Raw genomic sequence first — 26,776 nt, 5'->3', positions numbered from 1 at the left:
AATACTGCTTTTTACTATGATAGACTTGAGTCATGCATTAAATTGAATTAAATTAGAATACTAAAGCATTCTCAGAAATATGATAGGAAGAGACTTTTGATTTTATACAGCTGGTCAAATAATGTGCCTTTTTAAAAAGTATCAGATGACAGTAGGTTAGATTAAGTAAACTTAGAAATGAAAGGACTTATGTTAAGACAGTTATCCTAAGTACAATTAAAGTTTGCTTTCGTATCAACTTGTTAAGACTCATAAATATAGCTCTTATATAAGACAGTTTAAATTCACCCAACTGGTCAATAGATGATTTCTGTAGTAGTCACTAACAAATACAGCTTATTACGAGCATATAGTTCACTTCTGAAAAGATTATTACTTCAAATTTAGTTTGCTTGCCATAAAAATTTAAATTTTTCTTTCAAGCTATAAAATATTTTAAAACAGGTTAGTTATTAGGAGTTTTTTAAAATACTAGTATATAATGAAATCTGTTAAGACATATCAGATATTTCTGCCCTAAAATTTATGTAGAATGATTTCAACAGTGATTCTTATTAGACAGCTAAGTATGTTTCAGAAGAGGATTTTGTTAAAAACCTTAAACACAACTGTTGGGCACAGTGTCTCATGCCTCTAATCCCAGCTATTCAGGAGGCTGAGGCAGGAGGATTACTTAAGGCCAGGAGTTCAAGACCAACCTGGGTGAGGTAGAGAGACCCTATCTCTTAAAAAAAAAAAAAAAAGTTAGAAATTAGCCAAGCATGGTAGTGCACCTGTAATCTTAGCTACTCAGGAGGCTAAGGAAGGAGGATTACTTAAGCCCAGGAGTTTAAGGCTGCAGTGAGCTATGATCAAGCCACTCCACACCAGCCTGGAGACAGAGTGAGATCCTGTCTAAAAAAAAAAAAGATAAAAAACAACAATAAGCAGTTGTATTAAAGGTGAAGTAATTGGCCTGGTATAGCAAGATGGCAGCATAATGTTCTGAGCAAAACTCTTGCTTTATGAGTCACAGATCACTGACTTAATGACTCTGGGTAACTTGTCTGTCTTTAGCTCCACAGTGAAAAAATTTAAATAAATGGACTTTAAATCCTGCTCTAACTTTTAGGTGCTTCTTTGGCATGTATTTCTCTGCTCTTTGTAAGAATGAACTACTAGGGGCAGATATACCACAGTGAGCAGGTCAAGCATTGTTCTTACACTCAAGGAGCTGATGACCAAGAAGGACATACTTAATTACTTTCTCTACCTTCTCTTGTCCTCTGTAGAGTTTAATTATATTGCAGCACAATACTCTCATCATAGGGAATATAGGAAGAAATAAGCCTGTGAAACCTCTTGTTGAGTTCACCTTGGTGGTTTTATTTAATATATAACAAATGCCCTTCCATGGGAACCCCAGGAGAAATTGCTTTTTTCCTCCAGAAATAGTTGGGTGTCTCTGAAGCAACTGACATGATTTTATTTTGTGGGTGTTCTGTTATGTAACTGAAATTTAGCTCATTGGCTGCTAGGAAATTCAGAGCTAAATTTGTAGTATATCTCCAGCAGTTATGGAGCTTTTTATGTTTCTTTTGTGTACTGACTTCATATTAGTCTTCATTTATTCAAGTATTTAAGCATATGTTATGTGCCAAGGGCTGAGAATACAAACGATGAGTAAGAAAGATTGGGCCTAGAGGGTTTCCATAAGATAAGATGTGAGCCCAGAATTTGACCCAGAGAAGAGATAAACGTGATGATCTGAAGGAAAAACACTTTCCCAACCCTCATTTTTCCCTTTGCCCCATGCCTTGCGCTAATTTTCATTTTGTCTGTATGTGTATGCTAGATGTATTTTTTAAAAGCTGCGTTTTAAATTGTTTCTTGGAAAAACACACAGTATAACATAAAACATGCAACAAAATAAATGCACTAGAAAATACTTGTAAGACAGAGGTAGAATGAGAAAAATTAGTTTGTGCAGGCAGGGGCTATAAGGGAGAGTTGGAAGGGACCGGCCTGGCTAAGGGCGTTCTGCATAGGTAAGGCAAGACCTATGAGGTGTGCTCTGGGAACTTTACCATACTAGTAATACTGAGGCAGGGGGTAAAAATGAAACTTTTTTTTTGGTCACCATGGCAGAACAGAGAAAATGAAACTTGATAGGTAAGTAGGATCAGGTCGTACTGAGTCTTATTTAAAGGTACCTTTGCATAAATCGAGGATTATCTTTTTCACTTCAGAACTTTCAGGTAATGGTTATGGCCCACATAAGTCATAACACAAATTATATTGATATTCTATCTTATTAGCAAAATACAAACAAAATATTGAGATGTTTCCAATAGGTGTCTTTTTCATTCTCAAACCTCCTCCTATAGGTTCGAATCATGTTAATGAAATTTCTACCAAGTGTTTTCATGGATGCTATGAGAGACAATCCTGAAGCTGCTGTACATATTTTTGAAGGAACTCATGAAAATCCTGAGTTAATTTGGAATGATAATTCCAGAGATAAAGTGTCCACAACAGTTAGGGAAATGATGCTAGAGTAAGTAAAAACAAAGGTAATAATTTATAGCCTTTAAATAAAATCACTGGGAAGGGTAAACATTTCTTACTGTGCCTATCACCTCTAAAACTTATGCTAAAGATTAATGAAAATGTATTTTGTGACTAAAGTTTGGTATTCATCCCTTTTTTTCCCCAAGGCACTTTAAAAATCAGCAGGACAACCCTGAGGCAAACTGGAAGGTAAAATATGCTTTTATTTTACATCTTATTTTCTGTTGATTTAGTTGTTTTAACTTTCTACTGAGTCAGTTTAATGCCAACCTATAACTACTTTGTCATTAAGACTCTTGGGTATTCCCCTGGAAAATAAGGCTTCAAACATAAAAATTGGAATACTTACTTTTGAAGTTAGTAAGAAGAGCACCCTTTCTGAACTTTATTAAGAAAAAATTCATAATTTGATTACATTAATGGCTATTTGTGGACTGATTAACATTATAAACAATTCTTTAATATGGTGTGCATTTCTAGCTTCAAGATTATTAAGTGCCTTGACTGTGGTTCTTTCTCTATTTAAAGTTACCTGAAGATTTTGCCGTGGTGTTTGGAGAAGCAGAGGGTGAACTTGCTGTTGGAGGAGTCTTCTTGAGGATCTTTATTGCACAACCAGCCTGGGTTCTAAGAAAGCCTAGAGAATTTCTTATTGCACTATTAGAAAAATTAACTGAGCTCCTAGAGAAGAACAATCCTCATGTAAGCTTTAGTCATCAGCAAAACATTTCAAAGACTTTGCTAACTAGACTGGTGTTTCTCTTACAACCTTATTCACAAAGACCGTGAATTAGGAACTGGCCAGCTCTTTCAGTGTAGCAGCCACATTTAAATTCACATATGCCCCTCGATCATTTTTTTTTTTTTTTTTACATAGAATATATATTTATTGTATGAAAATCAGAAAATATAAAAAAGCATATAAAAGTGAAAAGATGGTTATAATTCTGTTTTCCCAGAGACTCTATTACTAATATCCTGTGAAGCTCTTTAGTATGTTTATGAACCAAAGTTAAAGATATCTATATTGGGAGGATGCTATTTCTAAAAATTACAGAAGCCCTAAAAGAAGGTTTTTACTGTCCATCTCTAATGAATATGTAATTTTTAAGGAGAAACCTAAGTGTTCAGTGTTCCTCTGAGAGTGTGTTCTGCTTGGGCATGTGCTACACTCTACTTTATGTATATGGCAGGGATAACCCTAGTCAAAGAAATTGACAGAAGAGTAGTAACTATGTGGTTGAATCCTGTATCTGTGGCTGAGGCTACCTGGGAAGCAGGAGTGAGTGAAAAGGTAGCTTTGTTCTTGGTTTGGCAAGCCAAATACCCTGATAGTGTATAAGATTTTGTTTTTCAAAGTCTTTTTTGTTTTCAGAAGTTTTAAGATTTTGTTGAGATGGAAGACAATTGACCTACATGATTGTTGTTGAATTAAACAGCCTGGCTACAGAATAAGGTGATTAAGAGCCTGAGTTGTGTTATTAGATGGTCCCAGCCGTACCACTGACCAGCTCTGTGACCTTGGGCAATACCTCATGACTCTGCCTCAGTTGCTGCGTTTATAGAATAATCATAGCACCTATCTCTGAGGCTGAGGTTCTAATGAGTTAATATATATAGAATACTTAACATAATGTCTGGCACATTTCAAGTGCTTAGAAATTATTAGTTATTATCATTAGCTTAGTAAAACATATTTTAGAAACATGATTAGCTTGCCAAGTATTTACCAGTGCTACTTTCTGTAGTCACATTCCTCTAATAGGATTTTTACAACATACATAGTTTGCTTGGAAAATGCAGTCCTCAGAAGCTAAAACTTAGGGAAGGCACATAGCAGTTTCCTCCTATGTCACCTTTCTTTTTGGACACATTCCAATTTTAATGTTAATTTAAGATGCATTTTATTATGGTTCTGGATGTGTGCATCTAGTGGTTAGCTGAAGTTCTTTCCAATCCATTATCCACAATAGAAAGTGCTTTGTGGGAGCCAGACATGTTAAATAGTAGGATTTTTAATGAAACTGGGGAAAACATTTCACTAGTTCTGCATTCTTCTGGATTATTATTCTGACACTAACATACCTGCAACATGGTCTAAAAATTTCTAGTAGTATCATTTGGGACATGATCTCTTAAACCTGCAGTAGAAATTAAGTATATCTAACCTAGTGAAATCTTGCTTATGTTAAAATAGCACATTCTTAAAGTCCTTTGGATTCATGCCTTTTATCAAAGAAAATGGGAAGTTCGTTGTTCTCTTCAGATTCGTGAGTCTGTTTTTAAGTATCAGCACTTAGAACTTTTGAATCCCTAGTTTTTAACACCAAACACATTACCTTGGATATTTAGGACTGTGTGAGTGTTTTATAGTTGATTTATTTTTGTTTTACACCTGCAGGGAGAAACTCTGGAAACCTTGACAATGGCAACAGTGTGTCTCTTCAGTGCACAGCCTCAGCTGGCAGATCAGGTCCCGCCATTGGGCCATCTTCCCAAAGTTATCCAGGCAATGAATCATAGGAACAATGCCATTCCTAAGAGTGCCATTCGGGTTATCCATGCCTTGTCTGAAAATGAGGTATTGATGAATCACTTAGTAGCTTATAAGCTCCAGAATTTATCTGTGCTCCCTTCTTGACTAAGTTGTAGTGTTATATAAATCCCCTTTCTGCCATGTGTCTTTTTACATACACGAACCACATGGTATTTTATTAGCTCTGGGTTTATCAAAACTGGTATTTATCAAATCAGTTTTGATAAATACCAGTTTAGATGATATAATGAATAGATTAAATTTTGGTTCAGTTTATTGTTAAACTGAAAGGGATTCTTTTTTACGTATTTACTTATTTTGTTACAGTATTTACCATGTTATATAAATATTGCTACTGTACAAGTAACCTTCTCTTTTGGGCACTTAGCTGTGTGTTCGAGCCATGGCATCTTTAGAGACCATTGGCCCACTGATGAATGGAATGAAAAAGCGAGCAGATACTGTTGGGCTAGCCTGCGAAGCAATTAATCGAATGTTTCAGAAGGAGCAGAGTGAATTAGTAGCACAAGTAAGTGAGTTTCTAGATTTAGCACTATTTTAGGAAAGCAAACATACCAAATAGATTTTTACTGATTTGGCACTGATTTGGTTTCCTTGACTTAAGGTTGGTGAGAGTTAACTTGTGAGTTTGTGTATACACAATTTTGTATCTTATATATACATACACATACAGTGTATATAATGTGTGTGTATATGTGTATGCATATATACATGTATATTGGTGTGTGTATATAGACACACACAGAAAAATGGGGCCAGCTGCCAACAGTCTTACCAACTCGAAGTACTTCTATGGTGTATAAAATTTAAATCTTGGCTATCCATTGTGCAATTAGCTTAGCTTAGCTTGCTTAGCTTGATTTGTAAAATGTGCTTCATCCTCTTTGGAAAAATTCATTATTTATTCCTTTGTTTCTTAAGTCATGTTTAAGAAACATGCCAAGATAATGCCTTTTTCAAACAGACTGTCCACCTGATGAAAACTGGACTTGATGGATATCCATGTAGATAGATGTTGAAAGAACAAAAAACATGCAATAAATTTAAAAACTTACGAAAACGATCTTTCTAAAATGTAACTCAAAGAACAAATACCACATGATCTGACCTTTAAGTGGAGTCTAAAACAATCAGACTCATAGAAACAGAGAGTAGAATGGTGATTACTAGAGGCTGGCGTTGGGGAGAATGGGAAAAAGCTGGTCAAAAAGTACAAAGTTTCTGTTAGGAAGAATAAGGCTTTTAAGATCTATTGTGAAGTATGGTGACTATAGTTAATAATACATTGTATATTTCAAAATTGGTAAGAGTAGACTTTAAATGTTCCCACAAAAAAATAAGTATTTGTAATGGAAGATATGCTGATTGGCTTGATTTAATTATTCTGCATTGTATGCATGTGTCATAACATCACTTTATTTCCCATAAATACATACAATAAAAAATAATAAAGTGTTTAAATAGAATTCTGAAATATAACTGAGCCATTCTTCATCTTAAAAACCATTCAGTGGTTTCTCATTACCTGCCAGATGACTAAGTGACATCTGGTATCCTTAGACAGAATACAAGGCCCTGTATCTTTATTATCTGGGCTTCCCATTCTCCCAGCTCCTCAGCCTTACCCGCTGGACCCTCACTGAGGCAAGGAGAGCTGTTGGGTACATCTCAAAGAGATACTGGATGCTCTGAGGTTCAGACTTATGATTGGCTTGAGGAGTTTGATGTGTAGGAAAGAACATGAGCTGGTACTACCACTTACTGGTTTTCTGACCTCAGATGTGATATTTAACCTTAAAATGCTGAGATTTCTCATCTGTAAAATAAGGTTATGACATCTCGCAGGGTTGTTATGAGAATAGTCCCTGAAAAAAGAGGTGCACTCACTGAGTGTCTTATTTCTACCTGTTCCTTCTGAGTTTCAAAATGGATAGTGAAAATTGTGATACTAGATTATTATTCAGCTTTTATTAGGCTGATATGAAATATACGATGACCACAAAGATTGATGTTTGAAGAAAATATGAAAATATACTAACGTATTTCAGAGATCGTTGCCTGTTAGTACAGTGTTACTAGGGCAGGCAGCTCAGTACAGGAGCTAACAGCTCAGGTTCTATATTTTCTGGCTCCAGATACATATTTTAGTACTGCCCAGCTCTGTGATTATGAACATGTTTTTTTACTGTTTTACCCTTTGTGCTAATTGAATAAAATAATTGATGTATAGCATTTAGGATGGTTGATGGCACAGAATAAGATCTCATTAAATAAAAATATCATTAGATACTTAAGCCTGTGTATGGCATTAAAATAATGGTGCACAGGCTGCCTTCCAGGTATGGTCCTGGGGGTAAAATTATTTCTTCAGTGGATGATTTGCATTTTTTCTGTGTGTTTATATATGCTTAATATTTTTTCTAGGCCCTGAAAGCAGATTTGGTTCCATACCTCTTAAAATTACTCGAAGGGATTGGTCTTGAAAACCTGGACAGCCCAGCAGCCACTAAGGCTCAGATTGTTAAAGCTCTCAAGGCAATGACTCGAAGTTTGCAGTATGGAGAACAGGTGAGTCTGCATAGAGGCAACTTTTGATTTTCTAAAAGCCAGGGTCTTGGCTCTGGATGAGCCACGAACCTGTGTTCGAGTTCCACTTACAGATATGGTTCTATTGGCTGTAACTGGAGAAGATCCACAGCCCAAGGATGGACTTGCATACCTGCCTCATAACTGATGAAAAAGCATAAACCATACACTCAGTGTTCAAGAGGATTCTCCTGGATAGTGATGGCATGTTGTACACTTCAGGAAGAAAAATGCTGGAAACCTTTAGCACGGAATATGCAGCATTTAGTGCTGCTTAACTTTCAGCTCTAGGAGTTATTCATGGGTAGTGATAATGAAATTCATTAACCATCCCATAATGCTATTTTAAAAGATGTAGAACATCGTTTTTGTTTTCATTTCCTTTCTTGCTGGTGCTTATAAAGTGTTGGGTTTTTTTTTCTTTTGTTGTGACTTCATTTTTCCTGTGTGTATTAGTGTATTTCAGCTGCACGTATTTGCTGACTTCAGGCCTGTTCAGTAATTTAATTTTCCTCCTTAGTTTTATTTTTATTATTGCCTCTAAGGAGTTCCTCATTCATTGTTACTATATAGCCCCATCTACTAATGCTCATTTTTATTGACACGAAATTTACATAGCATAAAATTAACCATTTTATGGTAAATAGTTAATTGGCATTTAGGACATTAACAGTGTTGTGCAAATTCCACTGTATCTAGTTCCAAAACATTTTCATCACCTCTGTACCCATTCAGCAGCTACTCTCCCTTTCTTCCTTCCCCCAACCTTTGGCACTCACCAATCTGTTTTCTGTCTCTGGATTTACCTCTTCTGCTTATTTCATATAAATAGAATCATACACATGTGACCCTTTGTGTCTGTCTTGTCACTGAGCATGTTTTTAAGCAGCATCCATGTTATCAATGCTTCATTTTTATGTCTAAATATGTCATTGTATGTAATGCTCCAATTTGCTTATCCATTCATCTGTTGATGGACATTTGGGTTATTTCCTCTGCTAATCTTCTACAGGTTTTAACTGACTTCAGCTACAGCTTTCCTGTAGTGAATTTACTGGATTTGTATGTTTCAAGTAAAGAAACATTTTTCATGCTATTGTCATTCTATCGATATGATCATTTAAATGATTTAAAATGATATTAAAGAAGAGAAGCAGCACGTATTGCTGCAGTCATTAACTGGTGTGTTTTAAAAAGTATTTTCTTGGTTTTTGCCTATGAGTGTTCTAAACGCCAAGCAGAGGCTCTCCTGCGTACCACTTGTAGGCAGTTGTCTTGTCCTTGACTTGCCTCAGGATTCCTGGTAATGAAATTAGCAAAGTAATCCTGACACCCACATTCTGCACGGTAGGGAGGGGAGGAAAGAGGTATAGTAGTTTCTAAATAGGAACTCCCCTACCAGCTTTACAACTAATCACTTCCAGTATTGCTTCTTTCCAAGGTTGGAGCAGGTGCCCTCTTCCTTGGACTCACACGGTCCCCTTGTATAACCCTGCTTTAATTCTTACCACGGAATTATTTAACTCTGTCTCCCCTACTAGATTGTAAGCACTTCAGAGACTGTCTTTCTCATCTTTGTGTTCACTGTGCCTACCACATAAGAGGTGCTCAGTAAAATATTTGATATGAACATTGATGTGCAAAAGATATTCACTAAGTTGGTATTTCCTGAATGTTTTGTCACCCAGAAATTTCGTTCATCTTAGTTTAGTGCATATTCCCACACATATATTATTTATACTCATATGTATGTATTTCAAATACATATATGTACACATTTTACTTCTGATACTCTGATGCTTTTTTTTTTTTTTTTTTTGAGACGGAGTCTTGCTCTGTCGCCCAGGCTGGAGTGCAGTGGCCGGATCTCAGCTCACTGCAAGCTCCGCCTCCTGGGTTTACGCCATTCTCCTGCCTCAGCCTCCCGAGTAGCTGGGACTACAGGCGCCCGCCACCTCGCCCGGCTAGTTTTTTGTATTTGATGCTTTCTATATTAACCAGTTGTATTTTTTCAAGCATGCTGTTCATAACTCTCCTGGTTGTTTCATAAACGTCTTTAGGTCACAGCTCATAATTTGAAAGACTGCTTTAAGTTTTAGCTCAATTTGGCAGTATCTTCTCCCCAAACTCCTTCCTTGAGAATAGCTCATCAGCCCATACACTGTCAGCCATCTGTTACTGTCACAAGAAAATACTCTGCATAGGAATCTTCCTCCTTGAATTACATATAAGTCAGTAATTGTAGGTTCAAATAATAGAGTCCAGCTTTAGTGGGACGGCTGACTCGAGGACTTCTTTGGGTCTGCCTTAATGAGATGTGTCTGGCACAGTGCCTGCTATGGCGTGTTTGATGAATGCTAGTTCTTGCTCCATATTTGAGTCTTTCCTCACTGGCCTTCTTCCTTGATTTTATGTTCAAAGGGCTTGTTTTACTTCCCTAGGTGAATGAAATCCTGTGTCGTTCTTCAGTCTGGAGTGCCTTCAAAGATCAGAAACATGATTTGTTCATTTCTGAGTCACAAACAGCAGGATACCTCACAGGTAAGCCATACCTAATTGGTTGTCATAAGACACCTGGCAGAAGCCACTTGGACCTTTCTTTTGCCTTAAATAGACTTAAAATTGTGTTTAGAGTGTTTCTTAGGCTACTGGCTGACCTTTCTTGGAGGTGCTATGAGCATGTAGACCTCTGGTTTTAGCCTTATATAGCATGCAAACTGTTGTGTTGAATAGGTACTGACTAAAGCATGTATTTTGTTCAGTTTTGATCCAGTTAATTGGGTCATAGAATATATTTGGAGCATGTCTGTATTAAAGTATTTATCTTGTAAAGAGAATGAATAAATATCTGCTGAGGAATATCAGTATCAGAAACATGATATCATCATTCCATATCTGTCAGAATAACAGATTAAAACTCCAAATATGTATAATTGTATGTAAAAGATACTCTTGACTGGGCGCAGTGGCCTGTAATCCTAGCACTTTGGGAAGCCGAGGCGGGCGGATCACAAGGTCAGGAGATCGAGACCATCCTGTCTAACACGGTGAAACTCCCATCTCTACTAAAAATACAAAAAATTAGCCAGGTGTGGTGGCAGGTGCCTGTTGTCCCAGCTACTCGGGAGGCTGAGGCAGGAGAATGGCATGAACCTGGGAGGCAGAGCCTTGCAGTGAGCCAAGATGGTGCTACTGCACTCCAGCCTGGGCGACAGAGGGAGATTCCGCCTCAAAAAAAGATATTCTCCTAAGTTTCCAGTGATTTGTTTATGGTTTTGCTAAATATTTAGGGTGTGTCCTTTTATGGGGGTGGAATATATAGGAATGAAAGGATGTTTTACTGCTTTGGTTTCAAAGGATACTATGTTTAAAACTCAGAACATTTGTTTGACACACTAATTGCATAATTTTAGAATAGTCATTTTCACATAGGCTTCAGCATAAGAAAGTCAGACTATTTCTGAATGCTAAAGAGGCAGTATCTTGTCTGGTATAAAAGTTTTTAATTTGCAATTAACCTTAGGAATATGAGGCAGTTCTTGCTGTCTGCCTGAAATTGTAGTATATAAAAAGATGTCAGCCCTGCATTCTCTCCTAACCAAAGATGATAGAGATAAACTAAGAGAAAAAATTATCACCCAGGGTTTCTAAACCATTGTAATTGTTTTAATCTTGATTGCTAGTATAGAAGTTTATAAAATCATGAAGACTCAATCTGGAATATTCAAAACTAGGGGCTTTGGAGGAAGTTTTACCTGGTTTTAATTTTAAACTTAGTGTGACACTTTTTTTCTTCACCATAACCACTTTAATATTGACAATCCTAAAGTTGGAAGAGAGTCCTAAAATGTATAAACATGCAGTGCTTTGGCTGCAGGTCTGTCCTGTTCAGAACAGTGTCATAGGTTTTTATTTTAACTTTTCCATCCCCTGTCCCTCATATCTATGGAGAAAAATACCTAGACCATGGTCTTAGTCTATCCCATATCTCTCTTCAGATTTGATGTTAAAACTATAGCTTCTAAGTAGGAGTTTGTTCTTATAGGCACTATAAAAACTTTACCTCTTTAGCCTCTGTCCAAAAATTTACGTACCACATTTTCATGGCATTACATTCATTACTTTGTGTATAAGGATGGTATGATTGAAAAAAAAAAATCTGCCTTATTTTTGTTATTTATTTTTTTGAGACAGTCTCACTCTCTCACCCAGGCTGGAGTGCAGTGTCGCGACCTCAGCTCACTGTAACCTCTGCTCCCCGTATTCAAGTGATTCTCCTGCTTCAGCTTCCCAAGTAGCTGGGATTACAGGCTTGCCCCAGCATACTCAGCTAATTTTTGTAATTATTATCATCATTTTTAGTAAAGATGGGATTTTGCCATGTTAGCCCTGCTGGTCTTGAACTCCTGGCTTCAGGTGATCCACCCAACATGGCCTCCCAAAGTGCTGGGATTACAGGCCTGAGCCACCACACCTGGCCTCTTTTATTTTTTTTTTTTAAGCCCAAAATTGAAAAATCCAGCTTTTTTTTTTTTTTTTTTTTGAGATAAGTCTTGCTCTGTTGCCCAGGCTGGAGTGCTGCAGCATGATCTCAGCTCACTGCAACCTTTGCCTCCTGGGTTCAAACGATTCTCCTGCCCTCAGCCTCCCAAGTAGCTGGGATTACAGGTATGCACCACCATGCCTGGCTAATTTTTGTATTTTTAGTAGAGATGGGGTTTTGCCATGTTGGCCAGGCTAGTCTCGGACTCCTGACCTCAAATGATCCACCCGCCTCATACTCCCAAAGTCCTGGGATTACAGGTGTGAGCCACTGCACCTGGTCAGCCTTATTTTTCTTAACCAAGAGTAAATTGGCCCTGAAGAATAGTAATATGTCTATTATAAGCTTCTCTATAGGAAAGCTTGTTCTAATTCTTTTGTTCTGTCTTATCTATCATTTTTTGACTTGATGAAATAAAAAACATGTGTCCTTGACTTAGAGTGTGAACCTTTAAAAGGTCTGTGGTTAGAATCCAGAAGAAATAGGGGTTTATCTTCAGAAACCTGGACTTCATTTGGTCCTCACCCCCATCCACATGCTCTAGTAACTATAGGGAAAAGGTATAGGCAGTAAAAAGTTTCTTGCCTTTCCTTTTACTTGGATCTGTGGGGTGGCTTCTGAATGAGATATGAAAAGTGGCTGTGAAGAGATTAGAAGAAGGTTAGGGAAAAAGAAAAGTTGTGGTATAGAAATTTTTTCCCATCCCTGAGCCAGCTTAAGGGATAGCAAGTTTACAGGCCTGGCCAAGTGGGGAGATGGTGTAAAACCCAACCAGGAAGGGACTTGGAGATAATGAGTCTTCCAGAAGGCCACTACTGAAGCCTGCAGACATGTCCATGTAGAACAGTCTGGACAAGCTGTAAGCATTATTGGCCCCAGAATTGTGAAACTCTGGGCATGTTATCAATCTGGGATGCTCTTCTGTAGTGATGTTGGTTGCTTGAGATTTTTTCGTCAGCTCTAGTCTGTCCTATTTGAAAGGACCAACTTGCCGGCTACAGTGGCTTTTGTCTGTAATCCCAGCAATTCTGGAGGCCAAGGTGGGCAGACTGCTTGAGTCCGAGTTTCAGACCAGCGTAGGCAACACGGCAAGACCCCGTCTCTACAGAAAAATACAGAAATGTAGCCAGGCATGTTGGTGCACGCCTGTAGTCCCGCCTACTCGGGAGGCTCTCTTGAGCCTCGGAGGCGGAAGTCACAGTGAGCTGAGCTCGCACCACCACACTCCAGCCTGGGCAACAGAGCAAGACCTTGTCTCAAAAAAAATTAATTAACTAAATTACATTAAAAATGAACTATTTCAAGAGTTAAAGCTGCTAACTCTTGCCGTCTGCCTGAAATTGTAGTATATAAGATGTCAACCCTACATCTTCCTCTAACTGCAGATGATGTAGGCAAATTAAGAGATAAATTAGGTAAATTTACCACCAGTTGGATTGATGTGTGCTCATTGAGTTGCCAAATGTTTTTTGTGTTTGAGCTTTTCATTGATGTATTGTGTATCGTGTGTTTGATAAAAGGGGCATATAGTTCTAATAATGGTAAAATACCATGATGTGGAACTCCAGGAATTTATAGTGTTGTGTTGAATTGGGATTGCATTTAATTCAAATGTGCCCTGTGCTACTTTCAAACTTCAGAAGATACAGATTGTACCCAGCCCCTCTGTAATCATTGAAATCAAGGTTGCTGACCGGGCGCGGTGGCTCACGCCTGTAATCCCAGTACTTTGGGAGGCTGAGGCAGGCGGATCACGAGGTCAGGAGATCAAGACCATCCTGCCTAACACAGTGAAACTCCATCTCTACTAAAAATACAAAAAAATTAGCCAGGCGTAGTGGCGGATACCTGTGGTCCCAGCTACTCGGGAGGCTGAGGCAGGAGAATGGTGTGAACCCGGGAGGCGGAGCTTGCAGTGAGCCGAGATGGCGCCACTGCACTCCAGCCTGGGCGACAGAGCGAGACTGAGACTCTGTCTCAGAAAAAAAAAAAGAAAGAAGAAATCAAGGTTGCTGTGACAACACACATCACCAACCCTTTCTTCTAACTGATGTCTTTAGGTGAGTTTGGCAGGTTAGGTGAGTTTTATTTAGGACATGGGGAAAGATAAAGGAGTGAATTACTACTTCGAAGTAAGATAAAAATGACCAAAACTATGTTGTCTTCTCTCTGGCGGCTGAGTAAATGTCATTCAGTCACATGCTCAAGATTTGGGGTAAAAATTTTAAAGTCCTAGCTAGGTAGGATTACTCAATATTGAAAAATTGAAATGAGACTGCCTATTTCCATAGTTTCTCTAGCCTGGCATATTTTGTTTTATGACAAATGCTTGTTTAAAGGTGCCTCAGTGGAATTTTTCCTGTGGATGCAGATAAATTGTGGTTACTCATTATCCAGGGCCCTTGATTACTTAGCCATTTGTTAGGTTCTAGAACAGCTTGCTGCTGTCTCAGGGCCTCATAAAAAATAATTTCAGCAGTGAAAATCCTCAAATTACCTCACCTAGAAAATCAGTAGCAAAAGAAGGAACACAAAAAGGAACAGAAGCCGGGGGAAGATGCTTTTAGAAGCCAGAATTGGAGATAACTTTTCACATATATACTTCATCATGGTAGCCAGTTCGGTTTTGTGGGATTCTCTGTAAATTTTCCATCTTTTCTCATTTCTCTGAAGCCCATCAGCCTTGTGCAAACTTGCCACATGTCCATTCCTGGCAGCCCCTGTTCTTCCCATCTTTCTCTGGAGAACACAACTGCTCTATTCCATGGAAGTGACCAAGCAGCACCTTTTAGCCCCAAGAAACCAGACATATTCTCAAGGAGAGGCCAGGGGCCTGGGGAGAGCACCTCAGATTTCATTTGTAGAACTATCCAGGAATTGATTTTGATTTGCCTTTCCTAAAGAGGCAAATGATGGTACTAAAATTTGGTTTCTTCCAAGCCCATCGTTTCACCATTTAGATTTTAGCTCAGAGCTTCCCACGTTTTCTCAGTTCACAGTGCCCTTAATAGCGCAGTAATTTTTTCATCCATCCCCAAGCCAAAAGAAATACCTAATTAATGAAGTAATTGCAAGACAACTTGAAAATAGTTGTTTGTATGGTAGTCAGCAGATGGCGCTGTGTTTCAAATTTAAAATAACCAGCAGTTAGCTGGATGATGTGGCAGGCACCTGTAGTCCACGTGGACAGGCCGAGTCCAGCTACTCAGTAGGCTGGGGTGGGAAAATCACTTGAGCCTAGGAGTTCAAGGCCTGGATAGGGGGGCTTTTAGGGGAGTTGCTTGAGCCCAGGAGTTCAAGGCAACATAGACCCCCATCTGTTAAATACACACACACACACACACACACACACACACACACAGGTGAAGAGAATAAATATCCAGCAATGCCCCAGGGTGCCTCAGCACACAGTTTGAGAACTGCATCATTAATCCACTTTCTAGATGTAGCATTCGTGGTTTGGTCTCGTAACCTACTATTTTGATGGGAACCAAGTTGAACCCACAATCAGAATTGCTCAGAAACCACACAGTCTAGAGTGTTTGAGGTCTTACTGTTAAGGGTTACATCTTTGATGAGACCTACTGGATAGTTTTGCAGTAATGGTGCTGCAGCCTACAGTTCAGAGAGTGACAGGTGGTGGGAAATGATCACAGGGTGCTGCTGCAGCTCTGAACTGCGTTGTTAGAGGGGCATTGTTGACCTGCTGGCCTTTTTCCTGAGCAGAAGGTGAAAGGCCTGGCATCCTGATTGGCTCAAGGCAGGAGTTGATAGATGCAGGCTCCCACAGTACCTTACAAAGGGGAAATATTTTTTGTAAGCTCTACAAGTACAAGGTTTTTATAAGTACAGCATTCCAAGTACCTGGGCACTCTGGTTGGCTTCAGTCACAGCTCACACAGGCTGAGTCATCTCTGCCCATGTATCTGTGCAAGCCATTTCACATCCACAGTACCAATACTTCTAAGGTCAAAAACAAGATGAATCTGAATGGTGGCCTTTTGTCCTCCACCAATCCCTGTTTCTACCTTCCTCAAACTACTCTGCTGTTTGTGCTTCCTCACAACTTCCCTTGCTGCTTATATTTCTTTTTTCCCCTCAGGTGTCTCTCCTTCCCTTCTAACTGGCAGCAGCCCCCTTCACCTCAGGAGCGGGCTTTAGATCCGCTCTGCCAGGCAGCTTGCTAACTTCTGTGTAGCTCTCTGAAGCAGGTAGAGAAACATTTTGCTAAATGCATGCCACTCCCACTGCCTTTCTAGTCCTAACCCTTCAATGTTCCTTAGTTGTTTGCCTTGTTTCCTACAATTTCAGCTAAAACTATTGCTCAGTATGCAGTATTACGCTACAGTGTCCCTTCCAAGTACTTGTTAGTTTGTGCAGTGCTTCTGAGATGTAATTAAATGTTTATGCAATGTTTAAAATAAACTCTAGAGGGCTAAAGCCATTAATATGCCCATAGGACACATCTCGATAAATGCTGGCGTGTATAGCATTTTCGTGCAATAGAAACAGGATCAAGGGAGAAATACATAACTAAAATATCAATACCCTTTCACGTAGCATTCTTGTTTTAACCTATGACTGACGGATGTCCAGAGCCTTCCTTTTCTTTCTCAGAGTCCTTGGTGTAGCAACCCTTGTTCATTTGGTGTTACTTGTTATAATAGCATTTCTTTGCACCAAATGAAAATAGGTTAGTTTGAGTGTTGACAGAAGTGTTTATGTTGAATTTTGTCACATATGACTTGGATGGGCTGAGTGTAGTTTCTTTTGTCTGTTTCCATTTTTGTCCATTTGACATAGTTCTTTTCAGTGCTCGGAATTTTTTGAAAGATTGAAAACGAAAGATTCCCAAATGTAAGAAGGAAAATTTTTTCCATATTTCCACACCAGTGTTACTGTCCAGCATACATTTTGAAATGATTTCTAGTCTATAGTACAGGCAGACATGAAAATGGTAGTATGTAGCTGTTGATTAAGGTATGGATGCACATTTAGGTAATTGAAATAGATGATGAGTTTTGTGTGATGGAGTGCCTGAACAGGCTCTGACATTTTTATAAAGGTCAGTGCTTTCACTTGACTCTGCTCTCTAGAGGTGTGTGTGTTCCTTTCTTGCAGGACCTGGAGTTGCTGGCTACCTTACTGCAGGTACATCCACGTCGGTCATGTCTAACCTGCCACCTCCCGTAGACCATGAGGCAGGCGACCTTGGCTATCAGACTTGAAGTATGCACGACAGACAATAAACACTGAAAGGCCAGTGCCGAGTCCGAGTCCACATTCCTCCAGCTGATACGTTGAAGCAAACTCTTACTGCCTTTCTCCTGGTTTCATGACAGTGTTACTCCTTTTTCTATAAATATATTTTTAGGAAAAAAGTCAGTGATTCTAATTGTATCACATTATAAGAAAGCACTCTGTGGATCAACCTAAGTGGGTACACAATTTTTTTTTCTTAGTGTATGTAAGCACATTTGTTCCTTTATATCTGTTTACAAAACTGTGAATCAAAAAGACAAAACTTTCTTCCTAGTTTTTGTAATTTTTTTTTTGAATTAACATGACTGTAGGGTTGAGCTACAGTCAACAAAAATTGGGCTAAGTCACTTTTCCCCAGGAAAGAATATTTCCCTCTCCTGCATCAAGTCTGCGTGGCCATCCTCACCCCACCATCCAAGACTATTAGGTTTTGTCCCTGCACTCCTCACTGGCATCCTCAATCATTAACTTCTGAAAGCTCACAGTACACATTAGTATGTATAACTGGCTTTACCAAATTGAATGAAGAGGAGCTTGTGCACAAAAATTTAAAAATGGATGTCAAGATGTTATGTAAGAGATTAGTGTAATTGTGAAATGTTCTATACTCTATCAAATATATAAAGCTTTCTATATTGAATGTACATTATACAGATCATTCATATGTGTACATAAAATTTTAAAAATAAAGGGAATTGACTGCTTTGTTAATGAGATATATTTGTTCTCGTTTAATATTGCAGCCACATCTAAGTTTCCAGACATAGCATCTCATGTATTTTTCATACAACACTCAGGAATGGGTCAGGCTGTTAATTATGTGTGACATCAATTCTATTTTTAAGAAGAGAAAATTAAATAGCCAGAAGATTTTTCAAATAACAAGTCTCAGCACATAGATTTTCTCGTGTGACTACAAACTACAAGAAAATATAAACATGGAGAATATAAACAAATAATTCTTAAAGAATGGGGAAATACCCACACTTCCAAGTTTCCTTTCAAAGCAAAAACCAAGTTTATTCCACAGTTGATGTGTAAGAACAGCCAAAATGGAAACTTACTCCTATTCCAAGTCACTAATTCAAACTTTTGCATCAAGTTTATCATCTCTCACAGATTATGGAATAATATGTTAATGGAAGTATTTTAATATGTAACTAGGGTTTTAGTTTCTAGACAATAGATGGCCATAAAAGTGTTCACTGAAAGAAATTATAACAGCTAAATTGGGATTAGGTATTTAGGAGAGCATAAATCAACATAGCAATTTTTTCTTTTAAATACTAAGAATATAAGTATTATGAATACAATAAAGACCCATTAAACTAGTCTGCAATCATTGATGTTTAGATGTCAATAATAGTTAACCTTTACTGAATATTTACTGTCTGCAAAGTATTGTATAACCTCATTTAATCCTCAGAACAAACCTATGGGCCAGTTAATCCTCAGAACAAACCTATGGGCTTGGTACTGATACAATTCCCATCTTCCAGGTGAAGAACATGAGGTTCAGATAAGTAAAGCAGCTTACTAAAAGTCACACAACTAGTAAGTAACAGAGTAAGAAATCAAAACTCTTAATGTGACGCTGAGGTGTGTATTCTGAGCCATTAAGACGACAGCAATGTCAGGCAAGTGTCTGTGATGGGGAAAGTTGAGGTTTGATCTTTGAGGGTGGAGGCTTTATCTGAGATTTAAGTATGAAGTCGTTTGCTCCAGTCCTGAGATACAAAAGTGAGACAGCTTGAGCAGGGTAACAGGAAAGTGTATATAGGACACCTGGAGGGGTGGAGGTTGTCCGGTATGGCTGGGGGATAAGGATCCAGAGAGAACCCAGCCTGAGACCCAGGGAGGAGCCAGCTGGACGGTGTCCTAAGTGCCGGGCTGACGCATTAACATCAAACCTAATAGTGATTCAGGAATGAGATCTGTGTTTTAAACAGCAGTGTGGAGTGATCGCTTTGGTGTGTTTGTTGGGGGAGGGGCTGTTTAGAGGTAGCAAAACTCAGAGATACACCCTAGTAACCCACAGTCCATCTAAGGAGCAGTGCAGAGGCAGAAACTGGAAATGGGCAAGAGACCATGCTGGACCCTCGTCCGTCCACCGAGGATCATCACCAGATGCTCAAGAATCCCTTTCAGTCTAGAACTTCAGTAATCCTTCTCATGCTGAAATTGTTCATTATATGAAAATTGTGTAAATAAGCTTTATTAGGATTTTGGGAAGAGCACTTGGAAAAAATATTGCAGATAAACTTTCTCGCAACCTCTGACTAGGAATTTAACTGCCTACTTGAGTTGCTGGGAATACATGGCCCTCCTTTTACTGGCCAGCGGCAGTATGACCAAGGAAGGCAGATATTTTTGTTTCCTTATCTACAAAATAAGGTTAATTCTGAGCCCATTCCTCAAAGGGGTGTTACGAGAATTAAATAGGGATATTACGAGGCAAAAAAAAATCAAAATCAGTCCCCTTGAAATAAGATAAAAACCAGTGGTTACGAGGAATTGGATGGATGTGCTTTCTGTCCAATGAGTTATTAATCAGGTGTTCTTTTAAATGACTGAATTCCTTTTGCAATATGTAGTTTCCTGGTCACATGTGTGCTCATGCCACTTTTGTGATGGGACAGAGGAGGACAAGGACTTCAGGGAAGCTAGTTGTTTGGGAGTAAATGGTTGTATCTTCCCCCAAAATTCATAGGGTGAGGCCCTAACCCCCAGTGGTATTTGGAGATGGGGCCTCAGGGAGGTAATTAGTGTTAGATATCTGAGGTCATGAAGGTGGAGCCCTCATAATGGGGATAATACCTTAGACACCAGAGAGCCCACCTGTACCTCTCCCCTGACACCTGACATTCTGCATCAAGAGGTCACGCGAGCACACTGGGAGCCAAGTACAAGCCAAGAGAAGAGGCCTCAGAATGAAACCTAACTTGCTGGCACATTGATCTTAAACTTCCCAGCCTCCAGAACTGTGAAAACTAAATTTGTTGTTTAGCCACCAGTCTATGGTATGTTGTTATGACAGTCCAAGCAGACTAATACATAGTGTTGGCTGGAGCACCAGTAACAAATAAGAGAGTTTTTTCATAGATTAGTAGGACAAAGGGCTGGTTGGAGCCAGAGCCACCTGAGCCTTGATGGGACTTGGTATAAATTCAACTCAAGGCCGGGCGCGGTGGCTCAAGCCTGTAATCCCAGCACTTTGGGAGGCCGAGACGGGTGGATCACGAGGTCAGGAGTTCGAGACCATCTTGGCTAACACGGTGAAACCCCGTCTCTACTAAAAATACAAAAAACTAGCCGGGCGAGGTGGCAGGTGCCTGTAGTCCCAGCTACTCAGGAGGCTGAGGCAGGAGAATGGCGTAAACCCGGGAGGCGGAGCTTGCAGTGAGCTGAGATCCGGCCACTGCACTCCAGCCTGGGCGACAGAGCAAGACTCCGTCTCAAAAAAAAAAAAAAAAAAAAAAATTCAACTCAAGCACCTTCAGAAACAACTGACAGCCTGTCCTGAAGCTGGGGAGGCAGACCCCCAAGGCTGGCCCATAGCACACACCAAAACTTGGAATGGGCACTAAGTTAGAACTGGGTGACTGCCTGGCTCCTCGGAGCATTTCCAGTTTTGTTTTTTTCTTGTGTTTTTTTTTGTTTTTGTTTTTGTTTTTTTTTGAGTACATGTTAAGTTTTGAGTATCCAGGTTATATCAGAATCACTCCTGGATGCCCAAGGTGTAGATTCCATCCTCATAGTAACCCCAAATATTTGTGTAGATTTTGGTTGAATTCAGTGTTTAACTCATTGTCTTGTGTCACCTGGTCTGTTTAAATTAGGGCAGGAGAACAGAAGTAAGGTATCCTGGAGCTGGTATGGACTGAGTTGGGGCCACCTGGACTGTGGTTCTGCCTTCACCACGTGACCTTGGAGCTGTCACCAATAAGTGGGGGTCATTAATGTCTCCCTCATGGGAATGTTCGGGAGATCAAGAATAATAGATGTAAACACCTAATAGGGTGTTAGCCTTGTAGACAGAGTGTCTAGGAATGAGGAGCTGGGCGCGGTGAGGTTGTGTCAAGGAAGAACACTGGCTTGTCAGGCAGATTCTGCCCTGCTTAGGTTTCTGGCATTGGGCATTAATTTTGTCTATAAAATGCCTGTTTGACCTGGTCAGGAAATCTTACTTTGGTGTTAAGAATCTGTTGAAATATGTATAAACCCTTTATGCAAAAATACCCAAAAGCACGTATTTTAAAAATACCCGAAAACTCAGTCCCACTGTCACCTCAGTTAACAACCTCAGAACTAGATCACTTCGCAGAATTGTTTCCCATAGATGACTCTCTGTGAAAGAAATTCTTTAACTCCTCCATTGTAGTGGAAACTTCAGGCATTTCTCCTGGTCATCAGTGCTTTCCTATTACTCGTTGTTACTACATGTGTTGTTTAATATGCCATTTAGCATTTAAAGCAAAGAACTTCACGTCTGGATTATTGACCACTAATTTCCAAACTTAGGGAGTAAAAGGTGGGCGAGGCTACTGTGGGTTCCAGGGTCCCATGAATACAGCAAATAGGGTGGCCAGTTTAAAACGTTTGTTTTGCCATCAGGCTTATGAAAGAAGATGTGTACATTTCCATCGTTTTTACAAATCCCCAATTTAGGGAAATAACTTTGTAAGAGAAGAGAAAGGCCCAGAGCTGTTAATGAAAACTCTGTTGTTTACACAAATAAGAATGTTTCATGCTTAAATTTTTTGACATTGAAAAGGAATATGGTTTATATACAAGTTATGCAGTTACCCTGTATGAAGAGTTTTCAGCTGTTGCCCAATGGCAGTAGATAAATCTAAGGTCTACAGAGAACATTGGCCTCATTCCCTGGACCCTAACCAATGCCTGTGAACAGGAAAAGAGGAACTCATGCCCTCAGTCTCTATTTCAGGGAAAAGTTTACGAAGATGTGGCATGAGTCAATGAAAGAATGAGTCATTTGTCTTCAAAAGGAAAGGTCATATGGAAGTAATTCTACAAATATTTAGCTATGCATAAGATCGGGAAAGTCACTGGAGTTACTTAAGCTCAAACCCCAATCTCACATTTTAGTATTTTACATGACTCAAAATAGCCCTTCGTATGTATCTATCAGGTCTCCCAGCATTCCAAGGCAGGAAATGGAACATTTTTCCCAGCTTTAAATGTAAGAGCTGACCTGAGGACAATCTTGTCAACACTAAAATGATCAAGGTGAGTTCAGAGTATCTAAGCAAGTCTAGAGTTTGCAGCAGAAAACTTTATCAAGTGATACACAGCTGGATGATAGCACACCCTTCCTGTGGCAGAGGCTTTCCTAAAGTGACTCAGCACTGCAGAGAGCCTTCGAAGGCAGCCCTTAGTGTGAATGCTGACAGGTGTTTACCTCCAGGTATGGCAGTAGAAGCACAAAAGAGGCCAAAACGGGAAGAAAAAAGGAAATCTGGAGGACACTACGAAGAAGAAAGCATTGGAAAAGAAAGCTGTATAACTATACCCTCAGAGATAAGCATTGCATCTACAAAACAACAGGATGCCACTTTGAAAAATTTTTCCCACAGAAAATCAGGTCTTAAAATTTTTTTCATAAAAATAGAAGAAAAACAATAGAAGACATTGACAGAGAACGTTGAGGTAATCTTGTTAAGCAGAGTAAGATGGAAAAATAGACAAAAGAGACCCAGTTCAGGGAGCCCATTATCCAAAAAACTAAGATCCCAAAAGAATTCTAGTTTTCGGCTGGGTGCGGTGGCTCACGCCTGTAATCCCAGCACTTTGGGAGACTGAGGCAGGCGGATCACGAGGTCAGCAGATTGAGACCATCCTGGCTAACACAGTGAAACCCCGTCTCTACTAAAAATACAAAAATCTTAGCCAGGCATGGTGGTGGGCACCTGTGGTCCCAGCTACTCGGGAGGCTGAGGCAGGAGAATGGCGTGAACCCAGGAGGCGGAGCTTGCAGTGAGCTGAGATTGTGCCACTGCACTCCAGCCTGGGTGACAGAGCGAGACTCTGTCTCAAAAAAAAAAAAAAAAAAAATACTAGTTTTGAAAAGGGGCAAAATAAAAACTACAAGCCCTTTCCCAGTAAGGAAGACTATGCCACTGAGGAGGCCAAGGGAACTTGTCCTTCATCCTCTGAAGGTTTGCTGAAAAATCAACTTGCAAAACACAGATTAATTGGAGAAAAGGCATACACATTTATTTAATGAGTATACACAGGAGCCTTCAGAATGAAAGCCCAAAGATCCTGTTCACTTTGATGCTTAGGTTCAACAAAGTATTGACAGCCATACTTTGGCCGTGTTTATGATTGGACAAAAGGGTAAGATCAAATGCTAAGGGCCTGCGTGGGGAAACCCAGTAAGGTCTGTTTAGACTCTTCTTGGCCTATCTGAGCACGCAGACCTTCCTTCTGGGTATGGGGTGGGTCCTTCTCTGGAACAGGGGTCCTCTGACCTGTAGTCAAACAAGGTAAGTTGGATAATTTTTATGGCCAGTTTTTACATAGAAAGGTGGAGGGAAAGCATAATAATTCTAGGTTTTATGGCTGACTTTGGGAAAAAGAGGTTCTGGTTTCTGACCCACCTTGGGGAAGAGAGATTCTAGTTTCTGTGGCTAGCCTTGGGGGAGAATGGAACTGAGCGACAGGAAGGTAGAAGAGGGTAGAAGAAAGTCAGAAAAACTTCTGGTTCTGAGGCTGCTTCTGAGGCCTTCATTTGGGGGTTTGTTTTACGAGTCCCAGTGTCAGAGGTGTTTGAACCAGAGTGACTCCACCTTGAATAGGGGCTGGGTAACATAAGGTTGAGACCTGCTGGGCTGCATCCCCAGGTTAGGCCTTCTCAGGCACAGGATGAGACAGGAGGACAACAGGACTGGTATCACAGATACAGGTCATAGAGACCCTGCTAATAAACAGGATGTGGTAAAGAAGCCGCGAAAACCCACCAAAACTAAGATGGCAATGAAAGTGACCTCTGGTGGTCCTCACTGCTCATTATACACCAATTATAATATATTAGCATGGCAAATTATTCCCACCAGCACCATGACAGTTTACAAATGCCATGGCAACATCCAGAAGTTACCCTAGATAGTCTAAAAAGGGAATTTTCTGGAAAACTCATGAATAATCCACCCCTTGTTTAGCATATGATCATGAAATAACCATAAAAATAGCTGGCCAAGCACGGTGGCTCATTCCTGTAATTCCAGTACTTTGGGAGGCTGAGACGGGTGGATCACGAGGTCAGGAGTTCAAGACCAGCCTGGCCGAGATGGCAAAACCCCATCTCTACTAAAAATATAAACAAAAATTAGCTGAGTGTGGTGGTGTGCACCTGTAATCCCTACTACTTGGAAGGCTGAGGCAGGAGAATCACTTGAACCTGGGCGGTAAAGGTTGCAGTGAGCCAAGATCATGCCACTGCACTCCAGCCTGGGCGAGAAAGCAAGACTACATCTAAAAAAAAAAAAAAAGTAGCCAACCAAACCAGCAGCTCTCCGGGCTACTCTGTCTATGGAGTAGCCATTCTTTTGTTTCTTCTTTAATAAACTAGCTTTCAGTTTATGGACTTTTCCTGAATTATTTCTTGTATGAGATCCAACAACCCTCTCTTGGGGTCTGGATTGTGACCTCTTTCCAGTAACACCAACACCACCGAATGCCAGCCCAGTAGATGAAAATCAACCCTTACAAATGCACGTAATTGTGAAATTTTACCCTATGAAAACAAAGATGCTATAACCCTCCAGGGTGTGGCAGGAGAAGAGGAAACATTTCTGAGAAAAGAACAAGAATCAGAATAGCACTGGATTGCTCAATAACAGTGAAAGAAGAAAAGGGAGTGATGCCTTCAAAAAGCTCAACCCAGGATTCTATATCCAGTGAAACTATTTATTAAGTGAGGGGACAGAATTAGGAAATTTTTACACACATGAGGTCTCAAATTTACCTCCCATTCTTTTGTAAAAAGTTCCAGAAAGATGTTCTGTACTAAAGCAGGGGGTACCCAAAAAAGTGTGGGGGCCAAAGTGTAAACTTGCCCGTCACCCTCTGAAGGTTCACTGAAAATCAACTGATTTTCAGATGAATAGGAGAAAAAGCATACAAAGTGATTAACGTGTACCTGTAGTCCCAGCTACTCGGGAAGCTGAGGCGGAGGATCACTTGAGCCTGCAGGTTGAGGCTGCGGGGAGCTATGATCATGCCACTGTACTCCAGCCTGGGCAGCAGGCAAGACTTGGTCTTGAAAAAAAAAAAAAAAAAAAAAAAAACCAGCTTTACAGGATATGTCAAAGAAGTATATTTGGGGGTGAAATATTTTGGTTTTTTTCAAACGAATGGTGGAATTCTTCAAATGGTATTGAAAAGACATTTCAAATTAAGACAACAGCTTGCAGCTGACTTAGACAACTACCCATCCAGATGGAACAGGTTAGAGGCTCTGGGAACAAATTCTTCAAGAAGATGAAATTGATAGGCAATATATGTATTTGAACATATTGAGAGAAGAAAGAAGATTGACGTACCTGGGAGAAGAGTTTAGAATAGTTGGGCAGCAAAATAATCATAGCACCATGTAACTGTGATAGGTCTGTTGCTCTATGTGTACAGCAAGTCAACACTCTGAGACGTCGGGTTGCTGCAGAGAAAGAGGTTTAATCATAGGGCCACCGAATGAGGAAACGGGAGGATGCCTCAGATCCATTTTCCAAAGGAGTTGGGGCTGAGGACTTTAAGGGTTTTTGAGTGGGCTGAAGTGTGCAAATTGTTGATTGGTAAAAGGGTACAGGGTGAAGTCATGGGACAGGGGGATGAAGAAACTATATAATGCTGATTCTGTTCCTCTCTGGGGGTCTTATGTACTGTGAAAGCAAAATAAATCTTGGGACCCCAAAATCACTAGGCCAAAGGGAAAAGTCAAGCTGGGAACCACGTAGGCAAACCTGCCTCCCATTCTTATTCCTAACAAAGATAGCTACAAAGATAAAAAGCAACATGCTTCCGTCACAATTTGCCCACAGGGAAATTCCTTGTGGAAAAAGGACTGACAGACCTCAAAGTCATCCCTCTGCTTATGTGGGAAAAATGCATATCTGATTGCCTCCTTTGCCTCATTGTTTTTTTGTTTTTTGTTTTTTTTTTTTTTGAGACGCAGTCTCGCTCTGTCGCCCAGGCTGGAGTGCAGCGGCCGGATCTCAGCTCACTGCAAGTTCCGCCTCCCGGGTTCACGCCATTCT

At 39.9% G+C, this 26,776-nt stretch overlaps 1 protein-coding gene across 1 annotated transcript in view; it reads left to right on the top strand.

Moving 5' to 3' along the window:
• Positions 1–18,214, top strand: part of DNAJC13 (DnaJ (Hsp40) homolog, subfamily C, member 13) — a 131,842-nt gene extending 113,628 nt beyond the window's left edge. Inside the window, exons 49-56 of the mRNA XM_011958215.1 lie at positions 2,367–2,536; positions 2,697–2,739; positions 3,079–3,252; positions 4,952–5,131; positions 5,475–5,615; positions 7,532–7,675; positions 10,135–10,234; positions 17,358–18,214. Of these exons, the coding sequence (XP_011813605.1) occupies positions 2,367–2,536; positions 2,697–2,739; positions 3,079–3,252; positions 4,952–5,131; positions 5,475–5,615; positions 7,532–7,675; positions 10,135–10,234; positions 17,358–17,464 (1,059 nt within the window). The 3' untranslated portion in view covers positions 17,465–18,214. The remainder of the gene's footprint in view (positions 1–2,366; positions 2,537–2,696; positions 2,740–3,078; positions 3,253–4,951; positions 5,132–5,474; positions 5,616–7,531; positions 7,676–10,134; positions 10,235–17,357) is intronic.
• Positions 18,215–26,776: the final 8,562 nt, after the last annotated feature.

The sequence above is a fragment of the Colobus angolensis genome, unplaced genomic scaffold (assembly GCF_000951035.1).
Source record: "Colobus angolensis palliatus isolate OR3802 unplaced genomic scaffold, Cang.pa_1.0 Scaffold46, whole genome shotgun sequence".
In the NCBI taxonomy this organism is placed as follows: domain Eukaryota; kingdom Metazoa; phylum Chordata; class Mammalia; order Primates; family Cercopithecidae; genus Colobus; species Colobus angolensis.
This window is presented reverse-complemented; position numbering and strand designations above follow the sequence as displayed.